This window comes from Candoia aspera, chromosome 2 (genome assembly GCF_035149785.1).
Source record: "Candoia aspera isolate rCanAsp1 chromosome 2, rCanAsp1.hap2, whole genome shotgun sequence".
Taxonomy (NCBI): domain Eukaryota; kingdom Metazoa; phylum Chordata; class Lepidosauria; order Squamata; family Boidae; genus Candoia; species Candoia aspera.
In genome coordinates, this window is record NC_086154.1 from 115,290,508 (window position 1) to 115,317,026 (window position 26,519).

The 26,519-nt window shown below is 41.3% G+C and overlaps 1 protein-coding gene across 5 annotated transcripts in view; it reads right to left on the reverse strand.

Annotated features, from left to right (window-relative positions):
* Positions 1–26,519, reverse strand: part of TBC1D16 (TBC1 domain family member 16) — a 65,058-nt gene extending 38,539 nt beyond the window's left edge. For 2 of the 5 annotated variants that reach the window (XM_063293366.1, XM_063293364.1), the window contains exons 1-3: positions 19,072–19,155; positions 11,175–11,418; positions 7,063–7,690 (exon numbers count right to left, since the gene is read on the reverse strand). In XM_063293366.1, coding sequence (XP_063149436.1) covers positions 7,063–7,690; positions 11,175–11,355 — 809 coding nt within the window. In that variant the 5' untranslated portion in view covers positions 11,356–11,418; positions 19,072–19,155. Of the gene's footprint in view, positions 1–7,062; positions 7,691–11,174; positions 11,419–19,071; positions 19,156–26,436 lie in introns of those variants that run through there. The other 3 variants (XM_063293365.1, XM_063293367.1, XM_063293368.1) reach the window with 3 other exon arrangements.

Sequence of the window (26,519 nt, forward strand, 5' to 3'; positions counted from 1 at the left end):
GGCTAGATTCTCATAAACAGTTGAACTAATAGGCAACAATGGGGTTCAATGTAACATTTGAATACTCTATGAATCAACTTAAATGAAACTACATAGGAGCACATTCCCCATGCACTTGGTTCTCTATTATTACTATCAGCTTTGGAACAATTTATCTTAAAGCATAATTTGGTACAGGTCTTAAGATCTGTAACCCAGAAGCTCTGGTAAAAGATTTTTCTGATTTAATTGTGGCTCACATGAAAAAAGGAGTAAAATAGCTACATGCACAGAGAAAATATTTTGGCTTATCAAATTAAAAGATCATAATGAGAATGAGATGACCATTTCATGGTTTGTTTATATCCGTGCAATTACAGTGGTTCTGCTGAGCAAAGAGATGCTGACCATTTTAGACATGAAATCCCTTTGAAATCTTCCAGTAACATGGTCAACCACAAGAGGGCTTGTTTTGCTGTAAAACAAGAGGAGGAAAAAAGACAAGGGACAAATTAAGATTTATTCGTAGACCACTGGCCTACTCTAGAGACTCTAAAAAGAAATAGAGGTGGGGAGAAAACTGGGAGAAACCATAACTCTCACCTTCAACTCCTTTGAGACAAGACAAACCAACACTGATGAGGGAGATACATAACACATCTTCATGAAAGAGACCAGGGTTTAGGATGGTAGGAGTGACAAACTGAACAAGATATATCTGGAACTTGGGTGATGCAAATGCTGTACTGTGCAAACATCACAAGAATAAGTAACCAATGGAACTGGACAAATTACAATCAACTAAAACTCCTAAGGAGAAGGAAAAATAAACATAGTGCTATATCAAAACAAAAGCTAAGTTGTTTTGAGTTTAAAATTATAAAAATTTAGGCTCAATCAATGACACTTCTCAACACCTGCATTATTAGTAGGTATAACTTATTCCTACAACAGGGCAACATTTAATATGACCTCAGGCTCCCCATATTAGTAAATACTGGGTGTAAGGAAAATCCTAAAGGTAAAAAGTGGCAATCAGACAGAAGTATGCATGCACATGAGTGTACACACACATATACACACTTTCTCTAAATATCTATCTATCTCCCACACTAACACGTACTAGCATATGTATGACAAATTTAAAAATAAATTACAGGAACTAGTATAGAAAAAAAGGGTGAACATGATCAGCTGGTACGTGATAGGTCCAGTGGCGCCTCTGCAAACAATCAGAGCAGCACTTCTTCAAAACCAACTGTCCATGCACAAGTGATCGTAAAGTGCATCTTCTAGATACAGGCCGTCATTACTTCCAGCTCATTTAAACAAACCCTACTTTAAATCATGGTTACACTCTTGGAATTTGTGATGGAGGGGAGTAGCATTTTGGATCTTGCATTTGGATGATAGGCTTAACCACTGCCGATGCACAAACCTGGTTTGGAAGCCTCACATCTCTTGGGTGAAGCCAGAGAAACATGTGGACAGTCTCAGGGCACTAGTACAGTGGCTGTGCCTCTTAGACTGTTTATGGTTATATGAAATATCCAGTGCGGTCGTTATTAATCTAACCTTGAATGTGATCATTTAACACATGTACTGCATTTAATAGACCTAGTTAATTCCTCTTTATAGGAATTTTTAAAAAATCCTTACAATACAAAGAATATTAGTAGGCCTTTGGTCTGATCCAACACAAATCTTTTTGTACTCTTTGTTTTGTACTTTTTGTACTCTTCAGCCAGCTTAGGAGAAACACTAGTAAAATCATCCCCTAGTTAAACTCACCTATTACGGAGCATGATAACTGATTTTCATTCTTTTCAGAAAAGCAGAAGCAGCCATGTTGGCATGAGACAAATCCCATACAATATTAGATTTATATTCCACCTTTCATTCATAAGGCAACATATAAAGCACTTCCTTCTATTTTCCTCCCACAACAATTTAACCCTGGAGGATAGGATGGGCTGAGAGAGTAACTGGCCCATCAGCTAGTCACCAAGTGAGCTTTCAGGGTTGAATGTGGACTAGATTCTGGGTATCCCTAGTCCCAGTCAACCACCACCACTATACCAACAACCCCTTTCTTTATTCACCCAACTGTATGCAGGCTTCTAAGATGTTCAAGAGTACATATTCAGTGAAAAAAAGACCTTGGAGAAAAGGGATGAGAGGATGGAGAGAAGATAGCTAGCATCCAAGCCATGTCTAGCCTAGGTTATAGTCTTGGATTGTGGGAATCCTCTATATGGATTGTTCATCAACTACATTCTAGGCTTAATATGGATTTTCATTCTTTCCAAATAAGCAAGCTTTGGACTCTAACAGATTGTCTTGGCATTTCAAAGGCTATTATCATATAAACCAAGGCAGTCTGCTGCCAGACAAATATCAAGAAGGTCTGAGAGCAACTGCTTTGGGGAAAAAACTACAACCTGCATCAAAAGAACCATTTCCAATTAGCTGTTTTGCAATATAACTGGTAGGCCGCATGAGGGCACTCGCCCCTTACTCTGAACGTGAATAAACTCACAATCAGGCAAATGTATGACCCGGCACTAAATTGGAACATTGAGGTTTCAGTCACATTCTACAGATAAAATATACATCTTCACCCTAGAACAGCAGATGCTCAGTTCACCCCATGCAAATTATATTAGATGCAGATCACAGCATTGTAACAATAATATGCCAAGCCACAGCACTGTGGCTCTAGAGGGAAGCAGAGAGAAATCAGCTACATCATTTTTATAAAGCTAGCTGTCTAGACTGCAGTTGGGTAATATTTATAAATGGGACAGAAGAGTGTGCAAGTGGTAGTGATCTTCAGAATTCTTCATTAAACAAGATGTTGAAAAAAGCAACAAAAAGGGAAGAAACAAGAAGGCCCTCAGAATAGGCCAACTAGACCAGAGTGGTACAACTCTTTTTGAAATTACACAGGTAACTGCATATGTTTTTATTATTTAGGTTCACTATGCTGTTACCTGTGTAATTTAATGGTTATATATTTGGTTATATAATGAAATATACTTCAGCAAAGGTTCGTTACCTTGTCATGGTGCTGGAGCTTGAGCACCTCAGTGATGCCATGAGCTAAACCATGAAGGGCCACCCAAGACGGGAAGGTCATGACAGAGAGGTCAGACTAAATGCGATCCCTGGGGAAGGTAATGGCAACCCACCCCAGTATTCTTGCTGTGAAAATTAAATGGATCAGTACAACCAGAGATATGTCGGTATACCATCGGAAGATGAGACCCCCAGGTCAGAAGATGGTCAAAATGCTACTGGGGAGGAACAGAGGATGAGTTCAACTAGCCCCAGGCATGATGACGCAGCTAGCTCAAAGCTGAAAGGACGGCTAGCGGCCGACGGTGCTGGTGGTGAGCGGCGAATCCGATGTTCTAAGGATCAACACACCATTGGAACCTGGAATGTAAGATCTATGAGCCAGGGCAAATTGGATGTGGTTATTGGTGAGATGTCAAGATTAAAGATAGACATTTTGGGCGTCAGTGAACTGAAATGGACTGGAATGGGCCACTTCACATCAAATGACCACCAGATCTACTATTGTGGACAAGAGGACCACAGAAGAAATGGAGTAGCCTTCATAATTAATAGTAAAGTGGCTAAAGCAGTGCTTGGATACAATCCAAAAAACGATAGAATGATCTCAATTCGAATTCAGGGCAAGCCATCTAACATCACAGTGATCCAAATATACGCCCCAACCACAGATGCTGAAGAAACTGAAGTAGAGCAGTTCTATGAGGATCTGCAGCACCTACTGGACAACACGCCTAAAAGAGATGTTATTTTCATCACAGGAGACTGGAATGCTAAGGTGGGCAGTCAAATGACACCTGGAATTACCGGTAAGCATGGCCTGGGAGAACAAAACGAAGCAGGACACAGGCTGATAGAATTTTGCCAAGACAACTCACTCTGCATAACAAACACTCTCTTCCAGCAACCTAAGAGACGGCTTTATACTTCCCCAGATGGACAACACCGAAATCAGATTGACTACATCCTTTGCAGCCAAAGGTGGCGGACATCTGTACAGTCGGTAAAAACAAGACCTGGAGCTGACTGTAGTTCAGATCACGAACTTCTTCTTGCACAATTTAGGATCAGTCTAAAGAGATTAGGGAAGACTCACAGATCAGCTAGATATGAGCTCACTACTATTTCTAAGGAATATGCAGTGGAGGTGAAGAATAGAGTTAAGGGACTGGACTTAGTAGATAGGGTCCCGAAAGAACTATGGACAGAAGTTCGCAACATTGTTCAGGAGGCGGCAACAAAATACATCCCAAAGAAAGAGAAAACCAAGAAGGCAAAATGGCTGTCTGCTGAGACACTAGAAGTAGCCCAAGAAAGAAGGAAAGCAAAAGGCAACAGTGATAGGGGGAGATATGCCCAATTAAATGCAAAATTCCTGAGGTTAGCCAGAAGAGATAAGGAATTATTTTTAAACAAGCAATGCAGTGGAAGAAGACAATAGAATAGGAAGGACAAGAGACCTCTTCCAGAAAATTAGAAACATTGGAGGTAAATTCCAGGCAAAAATGGGTATGATCAAAAACAAAGATGGCAAGGACCTAACAGAAGAAGAAGAGATCAAGAAAACGTGGCAAGAATATACGGAAGACCTGTATAGGAAGGATAACAATATTGGGGATAGCTTTGACGGTGTGGTCAGCGAGCTAGAGCCAGACATCCTGAAGAGTGAGGTTGAGTGGGCCTTAAGAAGCATTGCTAATAACAAGGCAGCAGGAGATGACGGCATCCCAGCTGAACTGTTCAAAATCTTGCAAGATGATGCTGTCAAGGTAATGCATGCTATATGCCAGCAAATCTGGAAAACACAAGAATGGCCATCAGACTGGAAAAAATCAACTTATATCCCCATACCAAAAAAGGGAAACACTAAAGAATGTTCAAACTATCGAACAGTGGCACTCATTTCACATGCCAGTAAGGTAATGCTCAAGATCCTGCAAGGTAGACTTCAGCAATTCATGGAGCAAGAATTGCCAGATGTACAAGCTGGGTTTAGAAAAAGCAGAGGAACTAGGGACCAAATTGCCAATATCCGCTGGATAATGGAAAAAGCCAGGGAGTTTCAGAAAAACATCTATTTCTGTTTTATTGACTATTCTAAAGCCTTTGACTGTGTGGACCATAACAAATTGTGGCAAGTTCTTAGTGGTATGGGGATACCAAGTCATCTTGTATGCCTCCTGAAGAATCTGTATAATGACCAAGTAGCAACAGTAAGAACAGACCACGTAACAACGGACTGGTTTAAGATTGGGAAAGGAGTACGGCAGGGCTGTATACTCTCACCCTACCTATTCAACTTGTACGCAGAACACATCATGCGACATGCTGGGCTTGAGGAATCCAAGGCTGGAGTTAAAATCTCTGGAAGAAACATTAACAATCTCAGATATGCAGATGATACCACTTTGATGGCTGAAAGCGAAGAGGAACTGAGGAGCCTTATGATGAAGGTAAAAGAAGAAAGTGCAAAAGCTGGCTTGCAGCTAAACCTCAAAAAAACCAAGATTATGGCAACCAGCTTGATTGATAACTGGCAAATAGAGGGAGAAAACGCAGAGGCAGTGAAAGACTTTGTATTTCTAGGTGCGAAGATTACTGCAGATGCTGACTGCAGTCAGGAAATCAGAAGACGCTTAATCCTTGGAAGAAGAGCAATGACAAATCTCAATAAAATAATTAAGAGCAGAGACATCACACTGACAACAAAGGTCCGCATAGTTAAAGTGATGGTATTCCCAGTAGTAACATATGGCTGTGAGAGCTGGACCATAAGGAAGGCTGAGAGAAGGAAGATCGATGCTTTGGAACTGTGGTGTTGGAGGAAAATTCTGAGAGTGCCTTAGACTGCAAGAAGATCAAATCAGTCCATACTCCAGGAAATAAAGCCAGACTGTTCACTTGAGGGAATGATATTAAAGGCAAAATTGAAATACTTTGGCCATATAATGAGAAGACAGGACACTCTGGAGAAGATGCTGATGCTAGGGAGAGTGGAAGGCAAAAGGAAGAGGGGCCAACCAAGGGCAAGATGGATGGATAATATTCTAGAGGTGATGGACTCGTCCCTGGGGGAGCTGGGGGTGTTGACAACTGACAGAAAGCTCTGGCATGGGCTGGTCCATGAAGTCACGAAGAGTTGGAAGCGACTGAACGAATAAACAACAACAATGAAATATAATGGTTATATGTTTTTTCACAGAAACAAAAGTTATGCTGACCCATAACAGAGAAATTTCTCCAGCCTGAATTAACAATTGCTTATAATCACAAAGGAACCAGGACAGCCAGATAAAAATTATTCCCTATGTGATGCTAATAATAATTTATTAAGTTTGTATGCCGCCCAACTCGCAACAACTCTGGGTGGCTCACAACCACCAAAGAAATCACAATAAAATCAACAAAACATAAAAGACAAAGATAAAATATGGTAAGAGTGATGAAGTGAGAGGGTCTCACTCCCCTTGCCAAAGGCCTGGGCGAAGAACCAGGTCTTCACAGCTCTAAACAACATATCTGCCAATGAGGTACTGTGTATTTGTTATGAAAATGTATGAAGATACATATTTAAATAATAAATTGTTGTTGTGAGCGGAGCAGCTTCAGACAAGAAACTTGGCCAATATCGAATTATATTTTCATTGAAATGTGTATCTCAAAACAAGTAAATCTACAGCATAGCTAACAGCATTTGATCTTCTGTATACTGCATTAAAGGAATCGCCAAGTTGACTGGCAAGCTGAATCAGTCCTTCAACTTCTTTGTAGAATCCTTAAAACAGGTTTCCACAGTAATCTTATAATCCTTTCATGGGAGTAAATCTCAATGAGTGCAACAGAATTTACTTCTGAGTAAATATGTACAGGATTGCTCTCATGTTGATGCCTCTCTGTATACAACTCAGAGCAAATTATTCTAGAACCAGGTGATTGTATTTATGGATCTTCCCCATTCTTGTTTGAACTGGGTTCTGTTTAAGTAGTGCAGGAACATCAACTCACCTGTTTTCATTAACCAGGAACACAGAGCTAACATTTTCCACAAGTGCTTCGCTCATGGGTGAGAGGCAGAATGGAGAAGAGAAGGCATCTGAATCTGAGTCAAACGTGCTGTCTTTGCTAACGTCATCGGCAGACAACTCCAAAGAGCCTTCATCTTCTCCTGTCTCCAAGTGGCCCTCCAGCCCTTCCTCAACAGACTCCTCTAATCGGTTCTGTTCATCCTGAGAACTGATTGTCGATAAAATTCCTGAGTCACTGTGAGCAGGCTGAGCAGAGCTGTGGATGTTGCATGTTGCCGAGCAGTTGTGGGACAATTTGTCCCCTTCTTCTGAAGGGGGGCTGACATGAGCCACATCCCTCATCAGCTGTGACACAGTCAAAATGTCCTCCTCCTCATCCTTTGGGGTCACAGCTTGCTTCTGCTCCACAGAAGAAGCCTGCATAGGGATGCCAAAACCCTGAGTGTGTCGGTTACGCTTGCGGGGAGCCTTGCGGACAGGGGAGCTCTCAGGCGTGATGTAACGGAGGGCCTCCTCATCCTGCCTCTGAATACGGGAATTGGGGACCCAGGCCAGGATAAGCGTGGTTCCAAGCAGCTCATCTTTCTCCATGTACAAGCATAAGTAGCCTGCAAAGCAAGACAGTGACTCAGATTTACAGCCAATTTTCAGTTTTCTAGACTTCATGATTTGAAAACATGGCAATTCCTTTAATTTCTAGCAAGTAACTGGGCTCTTTTCATCCCTCTCCTTAATGCTCCAAGTTTTCCCTCTTCATACAAGAGTACCCCTAAAGATGTCCTACATCAATACTTCAATTGACAGATTTCTCATGAGATATTTCCTATTATCGAAATAATACACAGAGCAACCCAGCTGAAGTCCAGTATCAGATCATTAGTCTTGATTCTTTCTACTGTTGTCTCTGCTCTTGCTTTAAATTGTTGTATACATCCTTTCATGATTCAAGTGATCTTTTTTTATGCTGTTGGCTACTTTGAGCAACTCCTTTGTGATCAGGTGCAACCTAGATATTAAGGATGCAAACACCATGCATTACTTCACAACTCCTGTATATTTTGGAAGCTCACTAGAACTTTTACTGAATTCTTAATATTATCTGCAAATTAGCCCTGTCAACAAGCAATCTGCATATTCCTACTGTAAGATGAAAAATCACAGCAATCTTTTTGAAACTTAAAATCAGTGAAAGTAGAATCACTGATATTGTCGGGAAGAGGGATGACCCCGCGTGCTTTCCCAAACTCTTCTAATTGGCACAGTGGCTGCAACGCAGCTGCTTCACCCCACTTCCTAACTGTTCCATTTCTGAAGGCTCACTCATTCTCCTACTGAGGGCTGACCTCTTGCTCCACAGAGGCAGAGAAGGGTCTTTCCTTTGAAATCCGCAGCAGACTGGGTATCTAGGCCATATAAAACAAGTTCTTGCTTCCAATTTTCTTACTGATGTATACCCAATATCGTTAAGCTTTCTTTCTGATAATTAGTATGTATCAATTGTGAGATTCCTTTCAGGATTTTTAAAAAGAAAGTAAGAACCAAAATAAATGTATTTAGCTGCCATACACCTTTAATTTTTTTTAAAATGCAATCTACCCCAACAGTATAGGCACTTAGCCACAATGACTTCAAAATGAAATGTGCATTCTGATGTTATGATGCAAACTCTGCCCCTTCATATTTATACTGTGATGTCACTTTTAAGTATGTAAAGGGCTGTAGAGAGCACAGGGGATGGCCTTGAAGGACAAGAGCAAAAGCTGCTACCAAGGCAACTGTCAGATAAGTGGGGCTTGAGCCTGGGCCAAGAAATAAACTGAGAAAACATTTCAGACGAGCTCCTCCCTAGTTCACACAAAAGGAGGGAGGTGGAAGCACATTCAGACTTGAAAAATTCTGTTACTCTAGCTGTCACAATAAAAGTAGTCCTGACCTATATGATATTGGTTTCTTAGTCTGGTCTTCCTTGTTGGGCTGACAAGGGCAGAGCTTGCATTGCAATGAAAGTTTCATCACTTGCCCACCTTGCAGCCACCTATGCCCAAGAGGGCCAAAATGTTGGCTTCTGTTGATGATGTTCTCATGTCCCCTGCAACACCCAGACGACTTAAAAAAAAAAAAAGAATGGCCTCTGAGCACAAAAAATTGCTTGGTAATTAAAATCTAAACAAAAAATATATCATATTCAAAGGAATATATGAAAAGGACGTGTTTGTTTTAAATGCTACACAAGTCCTACACAAATGCTGCAAGAGTGACGGGGGAACCAATATAAAACATTAACTTACATTTTACTAATACAAGCCTTTTGATTACTGAAATTAGACATTATAGTAGATGCTTCTACGGCTGCTGATCTGTATCATATAGGTACAGTGCAGTAAACAATATGCAATAGGAACAATCATCACGCTTTGAATTTATCTGCTGCAAAAGGCAGCCACTCACCTGGAAATGAATTGGGTGAATACAGAATGCCATAATACATATTGCTCTTATTGCTTAAAACTGTCAAGCTCCCCGATCAAATGTTCCCAGAACATCTTATCGGACTTGCATCCATCTTCTCGCAATCCGTGTCAACCCGCGAGTTGCCAGCAGGGAAGGAGAGCTGGACTGGAGTGTGAATCATTTTGTTTAGGCTAGATACTCCTTGCCCCAAGGTCATCAAAGAAGAAGAAACTGTTCCAGCCATCTGCTGGCACAAGAAGGAGGGGCGCATACCTACAGGTGTAGTGGGGGGGATTTGAAGCTTTTGAATTTTAAATTGTAGAATGCACAGGCAATGCCACTCACAACTTTCACTCTGTACTGGACACTTCGCTTCATTAAATAGATTTATATGGGTCATAACTGAGTGAAAGCTTGAGTGTCCAGTGCATTACAAAAACTAGAAATAATCAGGGTTAACCCTTCCAACCTCAAAAGGCCTTTATCCTTTTTAAATCCAAGTTAGCAACAGCAGCTCCATAAGGGTTAATTAGTGATATTGGTTTTCAGAACCAGGCTGAAAAGACTACCAAGAGTGAACAGAAAAATCTATGTTCCAAATGTATTTGAGGAACAGGGAGAGAGAAAATTAGCTTCTAAATGACACATGTAGATTAAAAGGGGAATGCAGAAAAATTCACAACTTGTTAAATACGCAGGGAATGACACATAGCAGCCATGATATCACTAAACGGCATCTGCCGTTTTTATACTTATTTAATTAAAAAGAGTAATGCCTTGCTTTTTTTCCTTCAGTTTGCATAATGCTGCAAAGTGAATAGCAGAATGGGTATTATACATGTATAAAAAAATTGTTACCTTTGTATTTTTCTGAAGCTCGCAAAATCACATAATGGTGCTTGCTGCCTGAAAAGATTCTTCTTTGTGTTAAAGCTTATGAAAGCAAAACAAAAATTTCAAAATCTAATTCTGGATCTTCCAAATCAAATATACTTTAATCCTAAAATGAGATTTCTCTTTTAGAGGATATAATATAGCATATGCCACCACATACTCAAGCTACAAAAATACAAAGGGAAGGTGATATTTTACACTGAACTAGGAAACTTAGACAAGGTGTTTGCAAGGAAGTGCCCAAGACAAAGTAACAGCTGAGCCACACTACCTTACTAGCAAGATTTAGCCACTCCCACTGGATCCACAAACAAAGGAGTTTCCAGATGAAGGTATACAGGGTGAGAGGTGGAATAAGTAGTAAGGGAGAGGTAAGCAAATAGCCAAAGCTCCCTTCAAGCATTTTTTTAAAAATGTAAGTATGGAGAGAGAGATATAACACTCCATTTCTGACAGTCCATGTCGTCAGGGAAGGCTTGAAAAGGAGTTGCAACCATATTGAACTTGACATGAGTACAATATTCCAATCCCCAGGAGAACGGCAACTGTATTTAATCTAACACAGTTACATCCATCTTGAATGTTGTTGATAACAAAGGGAGGTCAGGGTGGAGCAGGGCAGGACTGAAGTGCATGTCCCCAGTTCCCTCCACACTTACAAGCACTGGATGCCCGAAGAGGGTTTCAGACATTCTGCTATGCACATAATCCTACAGAGTCTCCCTGACATTTGCTACCCATCCTCACCTGGATGATGTTCCACAACACCTTGCAGCATCTCAGGGGGGTGGACACAAACATTGTTCTTGGAATAGATAATCTCTCCATCCAAGATGGAAGACGAACCACCACAGCCGCTGCTGGCATTCAAGGTCAGGAGATCAGATGCTTTGGAAGAGGCACGACGGAGGAGTCTTCCCAGAGACATTGCCAAGGAAATGTTTCCATTCTCTATCAGCTTCAGTCAAGCACCTAATTCAGAGAGTAAGGTCTGCCCAGGGAAAACAAAAAAAACAAAACCACACACACACACATACACATTAGAACATATACAGTGAATAGGTAACAACAGAAAGACACATAGCTCCTCTCTTCATCCAAATGAAGTACCTTGGTTGGGATGGTCTAAGAAGCTGTCTGATCTTTATGGTATCACTAACACTACTAAAACTTGGTAAAGAAAACTCAACGTTAAAGTCAAGTCTTCATAACACAAGTACAATTCCTATTTACAACTTTAGGTGAGCTCTTGTACCTGACAAATGCTCACCAAGGTTTATACCACGTTGAATCCATTAGCCTTTGTGAATTTGCCACAGGTTTTACTGATTTTCCTACAGGTACTAGACCTGCCATTGTTCTGGGCTACACAATATTAAGATCCATTTTTCTCATTCAAGCACTGGTAAATAAAATACTGTTTCACTTCTAGATGTATGGCTTTAACCTCAGATTTTTAGTGCCTCTTTTGACACTAGACTTACTTTATCCTGCAGTTGAGCTGAGATGCAAAGACCCAGACTAACTCAGGAAATATATAAAATTCTCCACAAGCTAATCATAAAAGAAAGAAAGAAGCAGCCATTATGCCTTCAGATGCTGGAACAGAGCTGGCTCTGAAACAAATATTCCTGATGAAGAGTTAATTTTAGTTCAGAAAGACATTGACAGTAAACACATTTGCATCTGTTATTTAATTGTTTTGGTTCTTTATTGAATGAAGTTGGGAAAGTGCCTTCAAATAGACAGAATATCTTAAGCAAGTGTTTCTCCACCTTGGCAACTTTAAGATACATGGACTTCAACTCCCAGAATTCCCCAGCCAGCCATGAATTCTGGGAGCCGAAGTCCACATATCTTAAAGTTGCCAAGGTTGAGAAACACTGCATTAAGCAATCAGCACAAGGATGCAACCGGGGACTCTGCTGTCACTGCTGTAGCATAGCAACAAAGCTTTGTAAGCATTACTTCAGACTCCTCTTGACGGTAGGGCTGAAATAGCACATGCCTGCCATCACCCGCACAAAATATGAATTGACTTTTGCTCTACCAGGAAACAAAGTGGAAGGGAAAGTTACCTCCTGAAGGCACACAGCATTCTTTTTTGTCCAAGAGAGAGACCTCTTCTAATTTCCATGGCCTTTAAAGCAACGGTAACATTTGGGGATACTAACCAAGGCATTCCTGTAAGGGCCAGAGCAGCAAGGGCATTTTGGTCTAAGCATGGCAACCAAAAGATACAAGAAAAGGACAGAAAAATACTGGTTTTAATTAAGCCTGTGTGTCTGTCCCCCTAAATAATTCACAAGAAAGCAAGCTAGAGAGAATGGAGCTATAACTAACAGATACAAGGAAAATACTGTGCACAGGAGTGAAGGAAGAAGTATGTGCGGACAAAGTGAGAGGCATTGCCAGCAATATCTCCCCTCAAAATCAATAAATCAATATAGGTGGGGTCCTCATTTAATGACCACTTGTTCAGCAATCATTTGAACTTACAACAGCACTGAACAAGTGGTAGTTACAACTGGTCCTCATAGAGCCGTTGCAGCATCCCCCGGTTGCGATTTTCAACCTTCCCTGCCAGCTTCCAACAAGCAAAATCAATGGGAAAACTGGCAGGAAGTTGCATGTTGTGGTCCCTGCACAGTCCTCGCTTAGTGATGGCAACTGCCGTTGCTAAGTCGTGTGGTCACATGTTTTTTTGACTTACGACCATGTTGCTTAATGACAGAGTTTCCGGTCCCAATTAGCATCATTAAGCAAGCACTACCTGTATTGAAGGCGTTATGTATGTCAATAAGTAAATATTCCCTTTCTGCCTATTCTTTAATCCATGACCTGTTTTCTTCTTCTTCCAGGCACTTTCCCTCTTAAAGCTTACCAACGTCATCACCAGTGGTTAATATATGCAAAGCCAGAGATGAAGCAGCAGGACGTATTTTCTTCGGTAACCTTTTCAGAGGTTCTGTTTGCCAACAACTTGCTTAACTTGGTTACTGAATTAACTCATTCTCTGGATTCATGCGTTACACTGAACCATCGGGCAAGTTGGGTTCGCCTAAGGCACCAAGCCATGAAAGAACAAACCAAAGTTAAAATTAGCTTACTGTCCAAATACAGCCACCAGATCTTTAACAGACCTGGTTAAGTGCATAGTGTGAATGCAACCTGTCTATATCATCTGGTAGAGTATTGGTCACAGCATCTCAGCCATCACTACTAAAATGAAGAAGGAAGATAGGAAGCTGCACAGGTTTGACTGCAAATTCTTGGAGGTAGTACTTGTCATTCAGGTTGTCAGAACTGGAGCTTATTTGAAATGAGCTTTCAAAATTCTTCACCAAATATATGGACTAAGAAATTGAATGGAAGCAATGGAGCAGCCTGTCTCCTAGAGTCACAGTGCTCCATCACTGGAGGTTCCAAGCAAAGGTTGGACAGCCATTTGTCTAGGACGGTATGCGGAAACCCGCCTGGGCATGGGGAGGTGTGTGCGTTGGACTAGAAGACCTCCAAAGTCCCTTCCAATTCTGTGGAACAATTTCTGGAGCAGAACTTTAGCTGGGATAGAGCACAAGTACTGAAAGAGTGCAAGGAGAGGAATTTTCTCCTGCTATATTCCATTGAGATTTAAGTGATGTGTAATTATCCAGAGGCTGCAGATTGAAGAGAAGATTGTCTGTTGAAAGAAAGGACATTCAAATTCACCCCTTGACCAGAAGTAAAAAAAGTGAAAGAATATTACACCCTACTCAGGACAATTTATCTGAAAATGTATTTTCCTTTGAAGGAATGTTTAGCACTTTCATCATAAAGAATGAGAACAGACAGGAAAAAAAAAGGAAGGAAATCATTTCTCTATGTCTGAACTAATTACACAAGACCTTTCTGAAACATTATCAACAAACCAGGATTGATTTTTTTAAGCCATACAGTTCTTATCATAGCAAACAATACTGAGATACTCATGCTTCTGCTGAGAGGCTCATCAGACAAAGACAAAGTACAATTAAGGCAACCACAAAGATATGCAATGGAAACATTACTCTGGACGAAAGATGTGGAGGGGAAAAAATGGACAGTTCAGACATGTATTTGTTTCCTAGCTTTTTCTTTAAGGAGCAGAAAGCAGCACCAGGTTTGTCTCTCCTTTACAAAGCAAGGCAGCAACCATGTATCTTTTTCCCCCCAGGTATCTTTAGCTCTTATTGACTTCAGAAATAAAGCTCTTGAAAATCAAGAGATTTTTCTCCAGGGCATTTAAGAAAATAACATGCCATTCATTCTGATAGAAAACCAGTTCTATTGCTCCTCAAAGTTATTTCAATAAGAAATTATTAATGAAAGTATGCAATTAGTTCCTAAGTTTAGCAACTGTTTGTGGGGACTAGGAAAACCCAAAGTAATTCATTTTTTTTAAGGATCAAGAAAGTGTAGGCTGGTTAGCTTAAAGACTACAGGTGCATTCTGGAAAATATAATGAAATAATAAAGTAAACATATAGAAAGGTGGGGTCTTACTAGAAGTAACCCAGTATGACTTCTGAAGAAGTCTTTCTAGATTCTTTTTTTAAGAGGTCAACCAGCATGTAAATATGGGGGCTCCAACAGATGTTGTATATTCAAAGTTTCAAGAAAAAGACCTCATCAAAGGCACCTGAGCAAACTCAACAAACCTTGAGATATGATGGCCTATTCCTCACTAGTGGCTAACCATGCATTGCACAAATTTGCCCTGACATCTTGTTTCTGTAAGGTCCACCTGACATTGTCTTCATCTCATCCACAGCACACAAGTAAGACAAGTCACTCTTAGCTGCTCCTAAAGTAGTTTTTCCCTCTTATCACAGCAGAATCCAAAAGGAGTCTCAAGTTGTGTAAAATCTGTGATGTTTTGCTACATGGCACACCAGAGGCAAGGTCAGGTGAGTGTGAGCAGAAGCAACAGAGGCAGAATACAGATCCACAGCAAATTTCATACCAGTATAGTTTTCTGCCAGCTCAAGGATGACAACATTGTACTCTAATTCAGTAGTGGAGAGAAGCCACCCTGCTCCAAGGCTCGATAGAACCAAGTCTTTACACACTTTCTGAAAGTCAGAAGGGTAGTTTGCTAATGATACCAAGCTTTTCAAGGTAGCAAAAGCAAAAAAAAAGAGGAAGCCCCTCTCCAAACTGGATAAATGAACCTTAAAATGGCAAATGTAATTGGGTAAGCAAGGACAAACTGGAAAGTATCAACAATAAAACTCAAGTTTCTCATGTAAATTTAAATAACTAGCACCTAGGCTGGCTCTGAGCAATTAGGAAAGGATCTTGCAGCATTGATGGTTAAATGTTCCTCTGGCTGGGGAATTCTAGGAGTTGAAGTCCACATGTCTTAAAGTTGCTGAGGTTGAGAAATGCTGCTCTATTGTATGACTGTTCTAAGTCAAATGCTACAAATTATTAGGAAGAGAACAAAGTGGAAACAAACCTGCAATATATTACAAATCCATGGTATGACCACACTTGGGGGTACTGCTGGCCATTGTAGCTACAAAAGATATTGCTCAATGGCTCTTTTACAACAAAAGACTTAACAGTAATTGGGTGTTTTACACTTGGACAAAGGAAGGTATGGAGAGCTATTACAATTTAAGTTGGAGAAAAATATTATTGAATTAAATTTATAATATATGCAAAGAAAAAGCAGTTGCTTTATACAGGCGAAACTACAGACAAAAATGTGTTCTGAGAAAAAGAGGCTACTAGCCAGCTTGGCAGGAAGCAGCCGACATTCCTCACATTTTTGCCTGACATCTTCATCAATAAAAACAGGAAAGGCTAATAAAATATAGGATGTTAAACTTCTACATACTTTATGCATTCTTTAGCTATCCTGACCTCAAAGGAAATCGATAGTCCCTTGTAAAAGGCAATGGACAGATATTCTGGAAGTTGGAGGCATCATGTTATCTATGTAGCTCATCTCAGGAATTGATAAAGATGCTTGACATATTTTACACTTTAGATGTGAAAATGGTATTATCTCAGATTTTCTGTTCTTCAGTTTTGGCCAAACGTGAGACAGGAATTACTAAGTAAACAAATGATTTAGAAAAAGTTTAAAGGTAGAACATAGAAACATGTCATTTCAGTTCTCCAAGAAGGAAAGTTCTGTCTTCCTCTTCACCCTCTATTGTGTATTTCAGAAAGACTTGGCAAGGAGCCCCTTCACAGGCCTTGATGGACAAATGTGTCACAGATAGGATTGTGTCCTCACATTAAACTGCAATCTTTTGTTACTGGTGCACAAGATAACAGATAGATTTTAGCTTTAATAAACATATTGTACATACAACAGATTTTATGTATAATTATGTACTGCAACATATAATAAATTGTAGCTTTAATAAAAAATAAAAAATACTTATTGCCTCAGACAATAATTTAAGGTAAAATATTGACGTGGATATACCCTAACCATAGAAGACTGGCTATATCGTCTCCAAGTCACTGATTTCTGTATCTGGAAGGCGGCTTGGGGAAAGACTGGTATCTGGAAGCTTGGAGGGTTACTTCCAGATAAAGTAGAGAAGCAATACCTAGCTAAAGGTATAAACCAGGGGTCTGACTCTGCATTAGGCAGTCTCTGCAGCGTATTGACATGGCACATTTCTTCCTACGGCTACTGGGATGCTCAGGGCAATAATGCGTGAACCTTCAAGCCACAAGGCTCAGACGTTATTTATACAGCAGAGAAGCAGCATTCATATGTTTGGGGGGGGACATATAACTTGACAGCAATGAAAACATATTCTGAATCTTGTGGAAGAACACCCTACTTTAGGTAATGAGTAAAGCAGTCCCAATATTATAGAGTCCAGACAATAAGTACAATTGTACAATAATCCATGGGGATTATTTAAGTAAACATTGTTACAAGGTAGAAACAGAAGATTCCTTTAAGGGACACTGAGGAAAACCAACTTCAAGCTCACAATCTAAGTGACATATTTCTAACATTCTGGATTTGGAATCCAGATCCTCCAAAGTAGTAGCAGCTCATCCTGCATGTTAACCCACATGGCCCAAACTCCACCTTTCCACACTCCTTTCTATAAGGATATCTGATTCAAAACATTCCAGCTGCTACTTTAACGAATATTATGCACACCTTATTTTCTTCCACATGACAACTGTTGAAACAGAACAGCTCAACCACAGCCAGGAATGTGTTTAATCCAGCCATTAGCTGTTTCATGGGCCAAACCCAAGACTTCTCAGCGCACAGCCCAAGAGAAGGTAGTCGCCAGCTGAACTGGTCACATTCTCATCAATACCGAAGTACTTTAGACAGCACTTTTTTTTCCCCCAAGAAGCCCTTCCCTCTAGAACAAAAGGCCACAGGGCAACATCCTATTGGCAAGTTTTCTGCCACCAATCTTCACTTGCTCCAATTGCACCATTTCTCCTTATCAGTGGGAACTATGGAGGAATGCTTTTTGATAATGGCTTGGCTGAAAGCATGATTTCTGACTGAAGACTTGGCACAGCTACAAGGACCCAACCATGAGTTTATAGCTAAGAAAGGCAGAAACTAGCTCCTTACAGAAAAGCACTGAAGATCTGCATAACTTGGTGAAAGGCATAAAAGATGTGGGGCAGGAGGGGGAGAAGAATTATAAATACTTGAGAAAATATGCAAAACTCTTTCCTAGAACCATACTCTCAAGTAGAGAAACAGCAGGAATTAAAATGTTAAAAATGGGATAGCAGAAGGGTAGAAGGAACAAAACATTGGATAGCAGCTCATACCAAATTTTAATACATAAACTGATTTTGCACTTTTCTTGAACAACTCTATTTGTTATATTTATAGGCCACCTTATCTCCAGGCTCTCAAGGTGGAGAATGCAGCACTTCTTCCTCCACTCTTCTTCACAACTTTGTGAGTTAAACTGGGCTGAGAGACAAATCTGGGGTTTAGGCTGTATCATTAGGGCTATTCCAGGAACTGCCGTAGCAGGGCAGAAGTCTTAGGAACATATTCCAAGGAGGGAAACCGATCTGACTGAGCTTGACTGTCCAAGAACTGCAATAGTGATAATGCCCAGCAATAAACAGGGGTCAAGCAGCCAGCCCTAGCAAGTGTATGGGATTTTTGAGTTCACACATCACTTTAAGTCATAATGGGATTTGTTTGGTTTAGGTTTAGCAAGCTTTATGAACTTAAGTCAATGGGCTTCATTAAGAAACTGTTCAACTTTTGGTATAATTTCAACAATATTATCAGCCAGCCACTAGCATTTTAGCACTTCCATACTTTAAAAAAAACCTTAAAATTCTAAAATTTTAGAAATAGAAAACTAAAAATTCAAGGACTACTATCTATATTCTTACTTCATTTGAAATGTGCCTTATCAAAAGAAGGTCTTAAAGGCTTCTTGTAGCTGCCATTTAAGCCATAAAATCTATATAATATAAAACAGCAAGTAAAGACTCCCTTGAGGTGACCACATGGAAGTCAATGTAATTTTCTACAAAGGAAAATTCCACAAATGTGGAATGAGCCACAATGGAGTAGGCAAGGAGTAAAAGTACAGAAAGAAAATCAAATTACACCTGCCAGAATTCTAACAAAAGAAAGAAGTTTGAACTTGTCATCTGAAGATGCTTTCTTTATAGCAGATATCCATGAGTGCTTTGAAGATACTAGATAGACCTCTGAAGTTTCCCCAAAGCCAGATAACTACACTCCAAATTTAGCAGCTGTCATGTGACACCAGTACACCTAAGTTTAAAAGTACTTCCATAAGAGGACTCTGCTTCCTGGAAAGAGATCTGCAGAAGATGTATACTATCAACTATGCATACAAGGAATGATAATTATTCTGGACAAGCCTGAGCACTTCATAACTGAGAATCTTACACTCCAAATAATATTATAATAACAATGAAACCTTCAAGGAAGAAACTAGGTTCTTCCAAAGAATTTCACTGAAGGGGCAACTGCCACTTAAGAAGAGAATTGATCAATATTTGATCTACAAAGCAAACTTCCTGCTATGGGCAGACTTCTCATGCAGGAACTGCACTTCTCTCCAACTCAGCTTTTGTTATTTGGCCCAGATAATGTCATCACAATTTATGCACTGCTTGAGAAACCTACTGCATTCCTTAACACAGTGGTTTTCAAACTGTTCCAGGAGAAGGTGAGGAGCCCTTATTATTATGTGCAGTTGTCAAGGTTTTGGGGCACATTATGAAGCACATATTTTTGGGGGGAGTGGAGCTGCATGGCCCAAATACCTGGCCAGTGAGTTACTATCAAAGACCACAAAGTGTGCCCATGGGACAGATTTTCCTCTAATACACAGGGCTTTCTTGGAGGTTTCCCAACTGACAGAATGGCCTGGTTCACACCATATTATGGTTCACTTGGTTTAGCTGAAAATCAGGACAAGTGTGGTAGCACCTTTTCAAACTAATAAATTAGAACAGGTACGCAGATTATGGGTGAGACAGATTACAAGTACCTTATCAATTAACAACTATACTGTGTTAAAAAGCCATTGTGAGGCAAAACAGACATCTAGGTCTGTTGTAGGGTCTGGTTCCCATGTTAAAGGTGCCTACATTTACATCAACAATCACAGGTCCAACAACCTCCTGCATGAGATTAGAAGAAGAGCTGATGAAGGCACCTCTAATGTAATATATGCCATTATCTGCCAGCAATGCCCCTCTGGATTCCATGTAAAGCAAACAGGGTCAGACCAAATTTCATGCAAAAAAAAAAATAGACACAAGATGACAACAGGATTCATCTTGGACAAACAAGGACAAAGTAATATCAGAGCATTTTAACCTCCCAGGACACTCCATTACAGATTTCAAAGCACAGTAGACAATTTGGAAAAAAGAAATTTCACTAGCACAATTGAGCAAGATACTAAACTCACATACATCGAAAGGTTTTAACCTATCTCAGGAGGTCTCAAACAAACCTAATAGGTTTTTAACACATTACAATTGTTAATTGATAAAGTACTTGCAATCTGTCTCACAACTAACCTGCATCTGCATAATCAACCTCTTTCCCCCCAACCTCAACTTAAATCCTACATCAGTTTAGCCACTGCATGCAAATGAGAAAGGAGCTGTAGCTCACAAAAAATTATATTTTCATAAAATTTCTTAGCTGAAAAGGCGCTAGCAGACTCCTCTTGATTTTTGGTTACCATGAACTAAAAAGGCTCTCCCCCTAGAATGAGAAGGACTTGGTTTAACTTAGTGTGATGTGCAAATCCACCTTTACAGCTTACCATGACACGTGAACTAGGAGACAATTGCTTGTGCTCATCTCATGCCTTGAATGAGGTGGTGGTGCATCCCTCAAGAAATCATCCTTGGACCCAATGGTTTTTGACAACTACTGCCCAGTCTCCAAACTTCCCTTTACGGGGAAGGTTGTTGAGAAGGGGGTCAGCCTGTAGCTGAGGAGAACCCTGGAGGAAACAGAGTATCTAGACCCATTTTAGTCAGGGTTTCAGGCCAGGATTTAGTACTGAGACAGCCTTGGTCATATTTGTTAATGACCTGTGCAGAGCCAGGATGGCATTGGTGCATCAATCCTTGTGCTCCTTGATCTCTCAGTGGCTTTCAATACCATCAACCACAGTATCCCTTTGAGATGGTTTCATGAGTTGGGGATTGGGGGCACTGTTTTACAGGAGTTCTCTTCTTTTCTCCAGGCCTGGTTCCAATCAGTGTTGTTTGGGGGTGGGAGGGGGGAGAGAGATCAGTCCCTAGGTCTCTCCTGTGTGGGGAGTTGCTGTCCTAACAGCCAGGAACCACGCTGAGACAAGGAATAGGTCTCTGGTGCTTTATTACTGCTACATTAGACAGAAAATCCTAACAAACTGAAGAAGCGTGGGAAAAACCCAGACAGATAAACCCCAAAGTCAAGGCGGGTCTGATCTGTGTCTCTTTGAATGGCTGCTTAACTCCTCAGTACTACGCATGCGTTTTCCCCCCTGGATAGGTGCCCCCTCCTGCTCATTATCAGTACTCATGACATCACCCTCCCCTCCAGATTCACATTCCATTTCAGCCCCCTCCCTTCCAGAGGTCTCATAAGAGTCCATCTCCCCCTCCAAGCTCCCATGGGAACTGGGCAACGATGGAAATTCTTCAAAGGAAAACTCCTCCAAGGATGAATCAGTGCTGCTCTCCAGGTCTGATAACGCTTCTGGCCCAGGTGGCTGCTGCTGGAAAATAGCTAGATAATTAGAAGATTCTTCCCCCCTCCCCCTTGGGAAATGCAAGCCGGAGGTGGAGAGCTGCGGCTCTCCCTCCTCCTCTGTCTCTGGCCTCAGAGCCTCAGGCGGGGGTGGAGGTTGCCAACTTACAAACTCCTCTGCTTGGGATTCCTCTGCTTGCTCAGTCAAGTGAGGAATCTCTGGTAGAGTGTGAGGCTTGGGTTTGTGAGGGAAAAGCTGATGGAATCGTTGAACCAGTGCTGGTGCATGCACATCTCTGGCATTTTCCCACATGCGCTCTTCCTCAGGGTACCCTTTCCAGTGTATTAAATATTGGATGCCCCTTCCCCTCCTCCTAGAGTCCAGAATTTCCTCGACTTCACATTCCTCCTCCCCCTCCACAATTACTGGAGGTGGGGGGGAACATTTGCGATCGCAGGGTACTTGGGGGAGGGTCTTTGGCTGGCAAGGCTCTGTGAAAAACTGGATGGATTTTCATGGATGCTGGCAGCTTTAAGCGATAAGCCACTGGATTTATCTGCTGTACCACAGTGAAAGGGCCCACAAACTTAGAGTCCAACTTCTTGGAGGGCCTGGTAGAGGTCAAAAACTTGGTAGAGAGCCACACTTTGTCTCCTACCGCAATCGCTGGCCCCTCTTGTCTGTGAGCATCTGCAGCTCTCTTGTAAGCACTCTTTGCCTTGTTCAGCTGCTCCTTTAACAACTCCTGTGCGGCTTGTTGCTCTTTAAGAAAACCAGCCGCAGCTGAAATGGTTCCCTGCTGGGAGGAGGTGGGCAACACCCGAGGGTTAACCCCGTAGAGTGCTTGGAAAGGAAACATCTTGGTAGAGGATTGCACAGAGTTGTTATAAGTAAATTCTGCCATGGCGAGCAGGGCTGGCCAATTGTCTTGCTGATAAGTGGTGTAACACCTGAGATACTGCTGTAACCATTGGTTAATTTTCTCAGCTTGCCCATTACTAGCCGGATGATACGATGATGATAGGTGGGTCTGGACCCCTAATGACTGGAAAAGGGCCCTCCAGAACCTGGAAGTGAACTGAGGGCCTCTGTCACTCACCAAGTGATTTATCATGCCTCTATACCGAAAAACATGGTCCATAAACAACTGTGCTGTGGCTTGCGCAGATGGGAGGCCCTTGCGAGGAATAAAATGCACCATTTTAGTGAAAAGGTCCACCACCACTAGTATGGAAGTCAGCCCCTGGACCGGGGGTAAATCAGTGATGAAATCCATGGAGATTGTATCCCAAGGCCTACTGGGGGTGGGTAGGGGTTGCAAGAGTCCTGTGGGCTTCCCTGGGAGAGGCTTGGCTCGTCTACAGGTATGACAAGAAGCCACGTAGCCCTTTATGTCTGCAGTCATCCTAGGCCACCAGTAGTCTCTCTGAGCTCTATGGAGAGTTTTGAAAACACCTCTGTGGCCTGCCGTTTGATGGTCATGGCAAAGTCTCAGTACTTCTTCCCTCAATGAGGGGGGAATGTATAATTGCCCGCTATGCCAGAGGATTCCTGCCTCCACATTAAATGGGGAGGCAGTGTCTTGTGGGCCCCTCTGGAGGTCATCCATCCTGGCCCTGGCATACGGGTCCTGTTGCTGCTGAGCTCTGACTCGTGTAAATAGGTCCTCTGCTTGTCTGCCTGCTGCTAAAATCTCTGTCTGGTTCCCCCTCATAGACTGCTAAAGGTTGTGAGGTTGTAATATAGTAGCCTCTACCTCCCAGTGAGTAGCGGGGGTTGCCTGAATGGATCGAGAGAGGGCATCTGCCAAACAGTTCTGCGCCCTGGGCACATAAGAAATAACAGAATTGAAACAGGAGAAAAACTGGCTCCATCTGATTTGGCGTGGGGTGAGGGATCTGGTGTTTTGTAGAAGCTGTAAATTCTTGTGATCGGTGCAAACTTTCACAGGAAAGGTTGCACCTTCTAGCCAGTGCCTCCACTCTTGAAATGCTGCTTTCATTGCTAGCAACTCCTTGTTAAAAACATCATAGTTTCTCTCTGCTGGTGAGAGCGTGCGGGAGAAAAATGCACAAGGGAGCAATGTATTCTCAGTTTTGTTTGTATATTGCAACAAAACCGCACCAATGGCAATATCTGAAGCATCTGAATGCATTATGAATTGCTTCGTGGAATCAGGGTGCTTTAAAAGCGGCTGGGATGCAAAGAGTTGCTTAAATTCTTGGAAGGCTGCTTTCTCTCTCTCCCCCCAAATGAATTTTGATCCTTTCTTCAAAAGCTGTGTGAGGGGTTTAGCCCTGTCACTAAATTGTTCCAAATAAAACAGCCTTTTGCAATTGACTGATGGTGATTTTATCTATTATTATTATTACTATTATTATTATTTCCTACCCATTAAGGCAGCATCTCAGTTTGATCTCTGGCTGGAGTGCAGACTGAGACTGGCTGCTTTAATCTGGAGCTCATTCAGTAATCAGCACTACATGACCCTTGAAGGTGCTGTCCTGGAGCCAAGTTTCAAGAGAGGCAGATTGTCCCATGTTCCAAGCTCGTTGTCTCCACAGAGGCCCTCTTCAAACATACATCCACAATTTATCTCCCCTGGTTTTGCACATTTCCTTACTGAAAGGCATTTTTTAAATTACTGCCTAAACCAAAACTATGCTGCTGTTTGCCTTTTCCTCCTGACACACAATCCACAGTGATTTGATTCAGTATTTCAAACATTTCCTTCAAGTCTAACTTGCCACACTTGTATTGAAAATCTTTCTGTTCCAGGACTTCCTTCTTTTGCTGTAACTTTAGAGAACTTATCACCCATTTTACAGAGCTTCCTAAAATTGTCTCAAAGCACTTGGTTGACAACTTAATCTCAGGGTCAGTAGCTGCACTGGCATTTGGAGAGGGCAGACAGGGATGTCATTATGCAACTAACACCAATGATATAATTTGCATCAGACACATCAAATGACTGACCCAAATTACCTGATTTGTGTCATTTGTGCTATGACATCATGGTGCATGTTATGTCATAATGGCTTCTGTGGGACACCTATGATACGCTGGTTCACATATTGCACTAATCCATAACATGGTTTCCTTGGTTTTAATCTTAGTGCTATATGTGAATTCAGTATATTATATTGTAGTGTAAGGTTTCCCTTGACATTAAGTCCAGTCGTGTCCGACTCTAGGGGGTGGTGCTCATCTCCGTTTCAAAGCCGAAGAGCCGGCGTTTGTCCGTAGACACTTCCGTGGTCATGTGGCCGGCATGACTAAATGGAACGCCATTACCTGCCCACTGAAGTGGTACCTATTAATCTACTCACATTTGCATGTTTTCGAACTGCTAGGTTGGCAGGAGCTGGGACTAGCAACAGGAGCTCGCCCCGTCACGCGGATTCAAACCGCCGACCTTCCGATCTTGTAGTGTATTATACCTTAATTATAACCCACCAAATATTTCAATAAGTAACCGCCGACCTTCCGATCTTGTAGTATATTATACCTTAATTATAACCCACCAAATATTTCAATAAGTAAAGCCTTTACTCTGGAATTCCAGTATGGTCTTCCATCTAACTAATAACCAGACCTAAACCTGCTTAGTTTCCAAATCCAGACAAGATGGGCCAGATACTGCTACCTGAGACATTGTTAAAACAGTAAAAACACTGCCCCATCTTGAATACAGTCAATGTGTTCTACTCTAGTCCCACCACTGAAAGTCTCTCTGACCCTCTACATTAATATGCTTTGCAATTTGCTCAAGTAATAGCTTCTTAGAAAGTGATTACTTCATGCAGACAGACTATGATTCCAAGTGCCATGTTCCTCTTGATATGTACTAAATCTATTCCCTTGGGAGATTCCTTTTTCTATAGGAATTGCCTTTGAAGAGAAAACGCACGTGGTGAAAATACCATTTTCCCCCATCAGACACACATCACTGGAACAAGAATAGTGGAGTCTGAAACAATGCAATGAAATGCCTCAGTTATTTTTCCATTTAAACAGAATAGTTTAGGAGTGTGAAGGAACTGTGTAGAATAACTGAAAGAAAAAGATTGAGACAAAAAGAATGGGAGATTACCTGTTTATTGCACTTGCATTTTATTATATTCTGAGACTAAGGATGAATTGCATTTTGGCAGGAATTCAAAGCACAGACCACATATGATATGAGATCCATACTTTATGGCCACCACTGAGCCAATATGAATTATTCATTGGTTTCGGGTGGGGGAGATGGAGGAAGGGAAAGATGCAGCCTCTTTCATTGCTGGCAGCACCTCTATAAATTAAGAAGTGAGCAGAGCACACTGCTCCTTAACAACTTGATCCTATGAAGAGTTAAGCATGCATGGGATTAACAGGCCTTGACACGCCCAACACCTCACAAGATTAATGGGCTGCTACTGCACTTCCAGATTCATTATTTCATCAGGGTTTTCCATTTCCCTTCCTGACTCAACTATTAAAGGTTTTAAAATAAGCAGAACATGAGACACAGCAGAACATGAAACATGAAACTTTGCCTCAAACCATACGTCTTTTTACAAACTGGTATCTGCTATATCCTACCTAGCAACTGGAAACAATTCCATTTTCACCATTATAATCAGGCAGGTGGAGGAGGGCAGACAGAAAATCCTCTCTAATTAACAGCTTTTCCCTAATCAAATGTCTTGTCTTGTGTGTTATTCCTGATAAACTGGAAAATTTTTATTCATCGTTTAAGGAAATTTTCCATGTAAGAATACAGCCCAGGATGCTAACCTGGGAAAATATAATGTGCACCAGATACTCTCACTCATTCCTTTTGCAGACTACAATAGTTAGGAGGCATCTTCAAAATGCCC